Here is a 13,509-nt window from a genome sequence, read left to right on the forward strand (position 1 = left end):
CAGCACCATCTCCCTGAACGTCATCCTTGACTTCCTCCTCTTCCCTCACCTCCTATGCCAATTCCATCATGGATTCTAAGTATCTGCGGAACCCCTGCTTCTCTCCACCCACTACCTCCACCACCACCACCTGCTAGGATCACTCACGGTGACGGCAGCAGTCGGAGCTGCCCTTCACTGTCTACTCTCGACGCCAGTGGGGTCCCCTGGAGGGCTGCTTCCACCACACAGCGTGTGTGGGGTCCACCCCAAGGCAGTCAATGTGCTCCCAATACTCAACACGTATTTGTTAACTAAATAAACCTTAGACTGCTATTAAAGAATATACTATTCAGTATTTTACACCATATGTGTACAAGTAATGTAAAGAACTGTTTTGTAAATTTTAGGTAAAATTGCATAAAAGTGTGAGGTGCTTAGAAAGTGGAATGATCCACTGGGTCACTGACTGTTTACAAGGGAGGGGCAAGATGAGTGTGGGGAAGACACTCAATGTCCATTTCCTTTTGAATTATTCTGAATTCAGGTACAACACGTACCTGAAAGTCACAAATTAGAAGGAATCATCCTGACCCTTCTCTAACAACAAAAGTTCTATTTTTACCCCTTGAAGTTTTCCAGGTAGGAGCTGCAATTATCCTGCAATGGACACTAGGGCAGTTCAAACTAAACAAGCACCAGACAATGCGTGGACAATAATACACACAAACATCATCTTGCATTTGCCTGACATTTAGAATTTTCAGTGTGCTTTCACACACAACTTTTAGCCTGATCCTTACAAGTCTATATCCAATCTAGAAGGTCAGGCGTTCTCCTCATGATTTCACAGGCTGTTAAGTGAGGGCAGTCAGCTTAGAGAACTGTTCGTGACGTTATTTCGATGCTGGACCCACTACACAAAGCTGCCCCAAGTACTGTTCAGCATTCTCTCTTTTCAAATGAAACATAAGAGACAGAAATATGGGAAAAGATACAGTTTGAGGAATGTATATGCAGAAATTTGATGATTAGATTTGAAAACTGTATCTAAGATAAGTTTCAAAGAGTTTGCCAGTAAGCATCAAGTCTGTATTTTCAGTACCAACAACAAGTAGGATAATATTTACTGTATACTATGTTTTTACAGTGCACATGGTTAAAATCTATTAAGATATGCTTGTGTTTTATTGGGAAGGGTACGTCTACCTTGACAGGTAAGTCATTCTTGTATACTACTGAAGGTATCTTCACTAATATGTAAAGATCTGATAGCGCACAGGTTACATTCATAGTTTTTAAGAATCTATAATGGATAAATAGTTGAGATTACAGGAAACTTAAGGAGGTATCACAGGATAAATATGATCTCAATGAATTCATTTTAAAAATAGTTCTTTATAAATTAGTGATTAACAGGTTTATTCTTGACTGTCATATATATAATAGCAGTCTTCAAAATGTGTAAGTATACTGAGAAGTAAGATGGAAAAAGATCTGGAAATATCAGCATTTTCTACTTACTTGAAGTATCTTGGGCCTGCTGATTTCGTCTAAGATTTTCTCTCAATAGCCTTATAACTTCTTTTTGATGTTCTACAGTGGCTTTTGTACAAGTAATTCTATTAAGAATAACAACAGAAATATGTAAAAGGCCAGCAACTAATTTTTAATGGAAGAATAAACAGAACTGCTGTCAAGAATTTTCTGATAAGATACATCACATTGATATGATATGCATAAGCAGCAGTAGGTAAGCCCTCACGATACCCCCTGGTATCATGCACTTTATAGCCATAAATAACACCATCAAATTGGAAGTGTTCTGTTTGGCTGCAGGGGCAATTTTTTTTTAACATTGAGAAACCAATTCTTTTAAAATTTCTGAAAGCCCAATAGGTATTATTAACTGGATATTGAGCAAAATTACATTCAGGGGCACCATAAAACAAATAATTGGGTTGTTATCATGAGGTCCTAGAAACCTCTTGAAGGTACAACAATTACCAAAGCGTAAAACCAAAAGCACCTTCTGTATACACTGTAAGGAAAGCACACTCGACTGCAGCTCTGATCTGAGGTGACACAGTCAGAGGTCACAGTCTGCTCATTGCACCCAGGAGAAAAAGACATTCTGTTAATTATTTGCTTGAGTGTTAATTGGCAATGCTAAATTATGAGACTTTCTGCCTTTCTTAGAGACTGAAAGTATCTGCTGATTCTATTCTATATAAAATTGCTTTGCATTTATTTAAAAAAATTTTTTTCTTTTGAGGAAGATTAGCCCTGAGCTAACATCTGCCACCAATCCTCTTTTTGCTGAGGAGGACTGGCCCTGAGCTAACATCGGTGCCCATCTTCCTCTACTTTATATGTGGGATGCCTACCACAGCATGGCTTGACAGGTGATGTGTAGGTCCACACCTAGGATGGTGAACCCTGGGCCACCGAAGTGGAATGTGCAAACTTAACCACCGTGCCGCTGGGCTGGCCACTAAAATTGCCTTTTTAATGATGCTCCACTAAAACCAACAGTCCTATCAATAGAAGGCTGGTTAGAATGCATGAAGATTCAGAGTGCGACTTTTTGGGCAAAATTAGATATCATCATTAAACATTTATTAAACATTTACAGGAAGAATAAAAAGTGTGAGGAGTCAGAGGTGACATATTAATAAGTGGCAACATTATATTTCTAATTCAGTTTCCTTGACTCTCTGTTTAATGTTCTTTTCATTATGCTATACCACAAAGAACTTTAGGCATGCTATTGTATATGGTACTATACATAAATAAATCAATAAAAAGGGAATATGCTCTTGGGCACTAAGTACTACAATTTAAAAGGAAATAAAACCTTACACAAAAATACAATAGGAAGAACAAATGAAATTAAGAGAACCAACAGAAACCTTAGACAAACTGCTAAAAACACACACACGTTCTTAATATTCACTTTCAAACAAAAAAGGCCATTTTTAAGCTGTTCCTATATGATTGAACAAGAAGTATCCAAAGACATAGTATGTCAGTAATTGATCAGAATTGTGCTTGTTTTCAAAACCTTTGCATACATAATGAGAATTTAATAACTTTAAAATCTGTAGATGTTTGTATTTATTTTATAAAAAGCAATAACAATATCTTAATATATTTTAAATTTATACAGTTTAGAAAGGAAATTTAAGCTACTAAAGTCATATTCAATTAAGACAAAGACATACTCCTTTTCAAACTCCTTGGCATTTCTCATCTTCTCTAGGTCTATTTTCACCAGCTTTGTTTTGAGCTCTTCAATTTCTTCTTTATAGGGCTTAGCTCCTAAAGCAACTTTGTCCTAAAGGTTTTAGAGAAAAGAGAAATAAAGTAATTTTAGAGCAGTTTCAAAGACTTGTTAACTACCTAATATAGTAGGAACATTTTAAAACAGCAAACTCCAAACATATGAAAAGGAGGAAAGGCACAAATTTTAACCCTAAAATGAGTAACAAATAGATATTTGATGTGAAGTACATGTGAAGCTATTGGAAGCTAATGTGTAATTAGAAAACCTATGACTTCTATTTCTTAAAACAAATATTTTTCCCAATTAAAAAACAATATACTTAAACAAAATGAAACAGAAAGGTTGAAACGAATGAAATGGGTAGATAAAGGTAAATCAGGAAAATAAGACAAGAGATGAACAGTAATATAAATATCAAAGTAGAACTGAATTCAAGGCACAAAATATTATATAACATTATTGGGGATATTCTGTACTCAAGGTTGGTTCAATCTAGCCATACATCTACTTCGACTCAGAAAAAAAATCAGTCATATATACATACAAACATATACAAAAATCTTTTTTAATAAATAGGTTTAACTTTTTAGAGCAATTTTAGGTTTATAGACAAATTGAGCAGAGTACATAGAGTCCCGGTAATACCCGTGTCCTCCCCTAGTTTCTCCTATTATTAACATCTTAGTGTGGTATGATTGTTACAAATGATGAGCCAATATCGATACATTATTAACTGACGTTCACAGTTTACATTAGAGTCTATTGTTTGCATTGTATAGTCCATGGGTTTTGACAAATGTATGACACGTGTTCATCATCACTGTATCATGCAGAATAGTTTCACTGCCCTAAAAATCTCCTGTGCTCCACTTATCCATCCCTCCACCCTCCCCCAGAACCCTTAGTAATCATTGATCTTTTCCTGTTCGCCTAGTTTTGCCTCTTCCAGAATGTCATACAGTATGCAGTGTTTTTAGATGGGCTTTTTAAAATTAGCAATGTGCATTTAAGGTTCCTCCATGTCTTTTGTGGCTTGATGGCTCATTTCTTATTATTGCTGAATAAATCATTCATTTCTTTTATTGCTGTTACCACAGCCATACTATGGATTACTATTATATATTGAATACAAAAATAAACCCATCTAAATAGGGACCCAGAGAGCTCTTCATTCCTCTAGGCGTTACCCCCAGTGCCTATAAAAACATTTGCACACACACGTAGTTAGCAAAGACTAAAAAGATGCAAGCTTCCAAAGCTGAGATGCTCAGCTTAAGGAGGTTGCTGACTAGGTCAGATAAGCCCATTCTGGGAGGAGCCCAGTATTTGCTCAGTCATGGCACCAGTAAAATACCCTGGCTTTCTGGACCAGATGCTGATATCAGGGACTCCTTGAGCATATGACTGGCTGGAGTGGTGTCAGTTTTGTAAGAAACTGCCAAACTCTCTTCTAAAGTGGCTACTGTACCACTTGCATTCCCACCAGCAGTGAGCAAGAGCTCCTGGCCCCACTCCTTGCCAGCATTTAGTGTAGTCAGTGTTCCGGATTTTGGCCATTATATTTTGAGATACAGTGGATGTACAGTGGTATCTCATTGTTTTTTAATTTGCAATTTTCTAATGACATATGATGTGGAGCATCTTTTCATATGCTTATTTGCCATGTGTGTATCTTCTCTGGTGAAGTGTCTGTTCAGATCCATTGCCTATTTTTAAATCAGGCTGTTTGCTTTCTAATTATTGAGTTTTAAGAGTTCTTTGTATATTTTGGATAACAGTTCTTGAAAGATATGTGTTTTGCAAAGATTTTCTTCCAGTCTGTGGCTTGTCTTTCATAGGGCAAACATTTTTAATTTAAATGAAGTCCAGTTTATCAATTTTTTTCCTTCATAGATTATGCTTTTGGTGTTGTATGTAAAAAAAGTCAATGCCAAACCCAAGGTCACCTCGATTTTCTCCTACGTTATCTTCTAGGCATTTTCTAGTTTTGTGTTTTAGATTTAGGTTACAATCAATTGAGTTAATTTTTGTGAAAGGTGTCCAGTTGTTCAGCACCGCTAGTTGATAAGACTATCCTTTTCCATTGAATTGCCTTTGCTCTTTTGTCAAAGATGACCTGACTATATTTGTGTGTATATATTTCTGGGCTCTCTATTTTGTTCCATTGATCTACTTGTATACATTTTGATTTAAAAGTTCAAAGAACTCTAAAAATATTTATTCATTTATGACACCTAAAAGAAAATTTCAATATATTCTAAAAATGGAGAAATTGCAGTAATTTTTTTGCCACAATATAATGAAATAAATTAGTCATATATAACAGTTTTAAAACAATTCTTGAGTAAAAGAAATTGAAATTGGAAATACTCTCTTAGAAATGAAAGACAGTGAGAATTCCTTATTTCAAACACATGACGTGTGCCCAAGCTGCACTCAGAAGCGCTGACAGCCTTAAACATCCTCTAGCCGCCTGAGGAGTCTGAGCGCCTGTGTTCTCAGTGAACAGCACCTGCTCATCCTATTTTAGATGGAGTCTGCTGAGAAACTTTCTTTGCTCTACCAGAAAAAGAATTCCTTTGAGATTCTGATTTGAATTACATTAACTTTAGAAATTAATTTGGGAAAAACTGATGGTTGTACAGTATTTAGGTTACAACCTAGGAAATGGCATATTTCTTATTTTAAACCACATGCTCTCCTATATTTCCTTTTAGAGTTTTGTTGTTCTTTTCATATATGTTGTCTCATTTTTTGTTAAGGTTAGTCACTTGAGCATTTTATATTTTGTGCCAGTTATAAATAAGATCTTTTTTTCCCACTGTGCAGGATGTCCCTAAAGTACTAGCACAGTTTGAATTTTTAACAAATTTACTGCTACTTGATATAAATAATTTGTAAAGATACAACAGAGGAAATGTATCAAGATTTAAACAAAACTGTTAATGAGTCATTTGTTCAAATTACTTTCTTCTATATTCACTTAATAAACCCTACATTATATTGGACAGCTATATCCAGGTGAATTAAAATAGTGGTGAATAGGTTAAAAGTTAATATCTTTGCATTTTACTATGCCAAATCTCGAGTTAAATATACTGTTGCATTTTATAGAATATTTATATAAAATACAGAAACAGATTCTTAAAAATTCAAACTGTATAAAGATTTTATGGATACCCTATACTTTGTTTTCTTTCCTCATGGATGCTGTACAATGGCATACTCTATTATATTATCTAAATGGTTACTTTTAGTATGCAGGAAAGATATTCCTCTCTCCATAGACACCTGTACCAATCTATACTGAGTGTGGAGAAATTTGTCGCTTACTCCCTTTTTCTTGAAACACTAGCTTCACTTATATGAAGAAACTGGAACCACTCTGTTGCCCAGACCCCCTTTTCTTTTTCACTCACTGGCTGCTCCATCTCAGCATCATTTGGTTACTCCACATCTCCTCTCCATTATGCTTATGCCCTCGTCCAGTCTCATGATTTTTATACGCTGATGATTCCCCAAACTTAAACCTCTCGCCTATATCTTGCTCAGACTCAGATATTCAATTGCCTAAGTCATATCTCAACTTGGGTGTCCCCAGTGGGCATTTCCAATTCAGCATGTCCAAAACTGAACTTTCCTGGTTTCAAACTTCCTCTTCTGGCAGTCTTTCCCATTTCCGTATGTAGCAACTCTATCTTCTTGGCTGCTCAGGCCAAAAACTTTGGAATCATCTCTGACTCCAAGAAATACGAGAGGTACGTGTTTGGCTTTCTCTTTGATAAATTGAATCTAAATATTTTGCAAAAAAAAAGAAATATGAGAGGAAGAGACATGTGCCACTTCTGGGCCAGAGCCTTTATGAGTACAGATTTTAAGACAATTTTTAGCTTCTCCATCTTGTCCCTTTTCTGTGAGCCTGAGCACGGACAGCTTACAACTGGGCTTTAACCATGCAGATGAAAACAGCACCAAGGAAGTGCTGGAGAAACAAGATGGGAGAAACGGGGGCCTCTGAATGACCATGTGGAAAGGAGCCACTTGCCAAGCTGGAACCCACACTTTTACGTGTGAAATAAGCTTCTGTTTTGTTTGAGCCATTGCATTTTGTGGTTCCCTTTGTTGTAGGAGCTGGCACGTCACTAACAAACACGCCTTCCTGGATTCTATTTTCAAAGGGCAGCCTTTAAAAATTTAAGTCAGACTATATCATTTTGCCAAAATCCTCTGATGACTTCCCATCTCATCCAGAATAAAACCCAAAGTGCTTACAAATAGCTTTCAAGATGCTTTATGATTTGGCTCTCTGCTACTTCTCACCTATTTCCCCTTCTATCCTTGCCCACGCTGCTCAGGAGACGCTGGCTTTCTTGCTGTTTCCTTGAATACATCTCAACTACTTCTGTGTTGCGGCCTTCGCATTTGCTACTTCTTTTGCCTAGAAGGCCCTTCCCTACCAGACAGCTCACACCATCACTTCGTCATCTTAATTGTGCGGCTCTCCTCAACTCCCCTTACAAAATCACACTCCTACTCACACCCACTCTCACCCTGCACCTATATACCTCTGTCTGGCTTAATATTTTTCCATTGCACTTCTCACCGTTTAACAAACATATATACTTGTTTATTTTCTGACTTCATGAAGCAGAATGTAAGCCTCTTCAAGGAGGCTTTATTTTTTTTCCATTGCAGTACACATGGCATCTAGAACAATGACCAACACATAGTAGGTATTCAACAAATACTTGTTGAATGAATAAAAATGTGATCATTTAGTTATTTGAAGTATTAAAAAATTACTCTCAAAGATTTTAAAGCTTTACAGTTGATTTTCTTGGTTTTTAGCTATACTAACAATTTCTAAAAACAAAATTAAGATTATTTTCTCTTGCCTCTCTGTTTCATGTCTCATTGAAAGAACCAGAATTTTTAGAACAATGTTAAATAATGAAAAGAGTAGGCATTCTTGGCTTGTTTCTAATTTTTGAATGAAGAGAAGAGACACTGGAGCAGGAACAGTGAACAAAATGCCTATTAGGATCCGACCCAAGTAGCAGAAGAGTGAGAAGTAGCTGTGGCTCAGACGAGGAAGGAAGGCTGTGATGAAGGAGGGTGCGACTTGTGTAACGGCATTCAAGCTCAAAAACATTTCAACTCTGCTCTTTCTAGAGAAAACAGGTTAGATTAAGCCCATAGGCTACCAGGTGGGACTCAATAACAGGGGATTAAGTAGAAAAAAATATAATTTTAAAATGTACTTATCTAACAGAGTATTAAATATTTAGATAAGAAGCATATTTTTTTGAAAAATAAAAAGAAAGTCTCAACAAGAAAAAAACCAACAACTCAATTAAAAAGTGGGCAAAAGATCTGAACAGAGATTTCTGCAAAGAAGATATATGGGTGGCCAACAGGCTCATGAAAAGATGTTCAACATCATTAGCTATCAGGGAAATGCAAATCAAAACTACAAGGAGATATCACCTCACTCTGGTCAGAATGGCTATAATTAACAAGACAGGAAACAACAAGTGTTGGAGAGGATGTGGAAAGAAAGGAACCCTCAAACATTGCTGGTGGGAGTGCAAAGTGGTGAAGCCACTATGGAAAACAGTATGGAGACGCCTCAGAAAATTAAGAATAGATCTACCATATGATCCAGCTATCCCATTGCTGGGTATTTATCCAAAGAACTTGAAAACACAAAGGCATAAAAGATATATGCACCCCTATGTTCATCACATCATTATTCACAATAGCCAAGGCTTGTAAACAACCTAGGTGCCCATCAAGGGACGAATGGAAGATGTGGTATATATACACAATGGAATACTACTCAGCCATAAGAAATGATGAAATCTGGCCATTTGTGACAACATAGATGGACCTTGAGGGTATTATGCTAAGTGAAATAAGTCAGAGGGAGAAAGTCAAATACCATATGATCTCACTCATAAGTAGAAGATAAAAATGACAAACAAACACAGAGCAAGAGAGACTGGATTGGTGGTTACCAGAAGGGAAGGGAGGAGGGGGAAGGGCAAAAGGGGTGATTAGACACACGTGTGGTGATGGATAATTGGTCTTTGTGGGGTGAACATGATGTAATCTACACAGAATTCGAAATATATTATGATGTACACCTGAAAGTTATATAATGTTATAATCCAATGTTACTGCAATAATAAAAAATTTAAAAAAAACATATTTATGAAAAAATGTTGCAATATACTACTAGAGATATACAAACATACATCCTCTACATTTTTGGCATTCAGAAATTAAAGTGAAAATAAAAAATTTCCTTACTTTGAAAAGTAAAAAAATTAAAAAAAATTAAAAAAATAAGATATATTTTAAACTGTCAAGAATATTTATGTTTTTTAAAAATAATTTTTACAGGAAGATGAAAACAATCATTATTTGGCATGAAAATAAACGTATGCATTTATTTATATTTATTATGCATAATTTATAAAATTATGCCTTTATTTATAAAATGAGTTTTAAGTTACCTGAAGTACTTGGATCATTTCTTTTGTTTTTTCAAGGCATTTATTTGATTCATTAACTTGTGATTGAAGTTTTGCTATTATATCATTAGTCATCTCAAGCTCTTTCTGCATCTTTATAATCTTGTCTTCCTTTTGCATGGCAGTTTCTTTAGCTTCACGTAGTGAAGTTTCCAGCTCTTGAATCTTCTATTAAAAAAAACACACATATATAAGGTGTGCCTTGAAGACAGAATCACAGTTTATATGAAACAAAGATCATATATAGGTATTAATCTTTCAGATTGCATCAACATAGGATAGATGGAGACTCCAAATGTCACTCAATTTATACATGTATTATTTTTTTCATTTAGAAGCTGATCATTTAGGACTAAAAGAGGCCCAGATTTTATATAAGGTTAGTACTTATTTTATTTACTAGTTAGCATGGTGCTAAGCATATTAAATAGGCACTTACATTTTAAATTAACACTACTTACAGAAAGTATATTTGTTAATTGACACTTTAGAGGAATACATGTAACATATCTTTCCCTTTATTTTTATTACCTAGTTTTTATGCTGAAAAATACAAGTATGTGGAAAAATCCAAAGGCATATAATTAAGATTAAGTTCCCCCATCTCAGAACCCCCACTGACTCTAAAGCGATGACTACTAAACTCTTTCAAGTGTATCCTTCTAGAAATTTTCTATATGTATCTACGCATGTGAATATACAGTTTACAAAAACAGTAAGTCACACACACAATAGTGTGTAAGAAGAAAGTTCACACAGAATAGCGTGAAAGAAGAAAGAGCCAAAGCAGGACTGCATTCGAACATGAAGAAGACAGATATGACTACAGAAGAACTATACAACTTTAATGTAGACCATGAAGACACTGAAATTGTTAAAGGTTTTGTTTCCCTTGGTTCAGTCATCAGTTTAAATGGAGACCGCAGCCAAGAAATCAAGAGAAGACTGTGACTCAGAAGGGCAGCGATGGAAGAATCAGGAAAGATCATCAACAGTAAGGGAGTATCATTAGAGACCAAGGCCAAGATTATCGACACCCTCGCATTCCCAATTACTATGTGTGGGTGCGAAAGCTGGACAGTGAAGAAGGCTGACAGGAAAAAATGGACTCATTTGAGATATGGTGTTGGAGGAGAGCTCTACCGATACCCTGGACTGCCAGAAAAATGAACAAGTGGGTCCAAGAGCAAATTAAGCCTGACCTATCTCTGGAGGCAAAAATTGTAAAACTGAGACTATCCTACCTTGGGGACATGATGAAAAGTAAAAGGCAGCAGGAAAAGAGGAAGACGAAATACGAGATGGCGTAATTCCAGAAAGGAAGCCATAGGCGTGAGTCTACAGGAGCTGAGTAGGGCTCTTGAGGACAGGATATTGGACATCACTCATTCATAGAGTTGCCAGGAATCAGAGCTGACTCTACAGCACATAACAACAATAAATATATACTTCTGGTTTTTTGTGGGTTTTTATTGCTGAGGAAGATGAGCCCTGAGCTAACTTCCTCTTTTTTTGCTTGAGGAAGATTAGCCCTGAGCTAATATCTATGTCAATCTTCCTCCATTTTATATGTGGATTGCTGCCACATCATGGCTGCCAATGAGTGGTGTAGGTCCGTGCCTGGGATCTGAACCATGAACTGGGCCGCCGAAGTAGAGCATGCAAACTTAACCACTATGCCATGGGGCTGGCCTCCTGCTTTTTAAAAAATTAAAAATTTTATTTTCACTTGATAATATATTTTCCAGATCTTTTCATTATCAACACATAGATCTCTCGCATTTTTGTTTTCATGGGTAAATATATCCTATTTCATGGAGGTACTATAAACTAGTTAACCTGTCACCTACTAATGAACATTTAGGTTATTTCCAGTTTTTTATAAGTACAAAAATATCTTAATTTGTTCATAATATAAGACTGTTCACATATACACACATGCAGGTTTTCCTGGAAAACGTTTCTTTTTGGTCCACCTGGAATTTACTTTTGTTTAATGAATGAGGTAGGAGTCCAGACTTATTCTTCTAAGATGGCTAGTTGGTTGTTCTGATTCAAACATTAAGCAGACTATCTTTCCCCCCTGAGTTGACTGCTCCTACTGTCATGCACTGAATTCTCCTACTTGTTTGGGTGGACTGCCCAACTCTCTGCCTGCCCCACTGCTCTACCTCCACATCACTGACCTGCTCTGTGCTACTCTGATTTGGCCTAATTATCAAACTAATAACATACGATTTATTATCTGATGGGGTATTTCCTGGGGTCATTGAAAATGGGATTTCCTTGTGCTTGTTTATCTTATTGCTTTGGAAGATGGGTTTCATATTTCCACTATTTTTACCTCTACAGCTGACTGAGGTCTGTAGTGATCAGCAAATCAATAAACTCTATATTAGTGATCTTCTAGTTTCCACTAGTAATAATTATTAAACTGGCAGTTGATGTTTTATTATAAATATTTATTTTGGTAAAAATGCTAAGTTGTAATTCACTCGGGTTCCCCACTAAGACGTGTGTGCTAACAAAATAAAACAGCGTGTTTGCTGTACAGATTCCCAAGTAAGGGCAGTTAATACAGTTATTGGATTATTCAAATAATGTACTGATTCTTGGGCACAGGTTAATCTGTATAAGAAATTTATTATACTTTTAGCCTCTTCCATTTTTGTTTTGATCACATTAACCAATATTAAAGACACTGATGATAATTAGAGAAAAGCTAAATTGCTCTTTCTCTCTAAACTAGTTTGGTACTATAGACATAGATTATAATTTAATAGAAAGTCACATGATTTAGAAAACTTATAATGTATGGTAATAACACCTTAAGTGGTATACATACCTATTAATCAAATTAAGGCATGAGTTACTTCTATTTTATAATTCAAAGGTAAGATCTTATGTAACATGTAGCTTTATAATTAGTTGAGTGAGCGCCCCAATAGAACTATATTTAAAAAACAAGTCCATCATGCATGTTCCCTAATACCTTCAATACTGTGATTTTGCTCTGAAATGTTACATATGATACATCTTTAACTCTACAATGAAGCTGCAAATTGAAAAACATCTTATAAGAAATCTCATACCTCTGTGGTTAGTTGTGTAGCTCTTGATGTGACATGAAGATTCTTATCGCCTTGTGTAGTAGGATTAACAAGGGCACCAGATGTTCGAGAGATCTTCAAAGTTTGATAGTTTTTCAACAGTTTTTCATTTTTCTCTTTCACTGATTTCAGGTCATGTTCCCATTCTTTGGTGATGGTCACATTTCTTTCCTCAAACTCTGTTGATTCATTTATTATAGCCTATTGAGTAGTAAAGACAACACTATAGCTTCTAAAATGAATTACGTATTAAAAAAACCACTATGGAAAATACTAGAGTTCTAGGACAAGGCATATGTTGAAATTCATTATTCAGAACATTCTAGAATAGTACTTTAAAAGAATGTGAACATTCTTTGTGGCTTGCACCAGTTCCTGACATTTCAGAAGACGCTGGATATTGATTATGAGAATAAAAGAAGAATAAGGACTAGAGAGGATTCATATTGATTTGCAAGATGATAATCTCATTCTATTAGATCAGCACTGACATATGAAGAGGAATCTGAAGAACTGGTCAGGTTAAAATCATTATGTATGTTATGACATATATAATGTCATATATAAACATTAACTGACATCTAATAGCAGAGCATAC

General features: G+C 35.7%; 1 protein-coding gene across 1 annotated transcript in view; it reads right to left on the reverse strand.

The window, feature by feature from the left end:
- The window catches only part of LOC139044085 (centromere-associated protein E-like), a 79,525-nt gene that overhangs the window by 3,667 nt on the left and 62,349 nt on the right, over positions 1–13,509 (reverse strand). The window contains exons 37-40 of the mRNA XM_070503658.1: positions 12,894–13,112; positions 9,784–9,969; positions 3,204–3,316; positions 1,504–1,601 (exon numbers count right to left, since the gene is read on the reverse strand). Of these exons, the coding sequence (XP_070359759.1) occupies positions 1,504–1,601; positions 3,204–3,316; positions 9,784–9,969; positions 12,894–13,112 (616 nt within the window). The remainder of the gene's footprint in view (positions 1–1,503; positions 1,602–3,203; positions 3,317–9,783; positions 9,970–12,893; positions 13,113–13,509) is intronic.

The sequence above is a fragment of the Equus asinus genome, unplaced genomic scaffold, assembly GCF_041296235.1.
Source record: "Equus asinus isolate D_3611 breed Donkey unplaced genomic scaffold, EquAss-T2T_v2 contig_585, whole genome shotgun sequence".
In the NCBI taxonomy this organism is placed as follows: domain Eukaryota; kingdom Metazoa; phylum Chordata; class Mammalia; order Perissodactyla; family Equidae; genus Equus; species Equus asinus.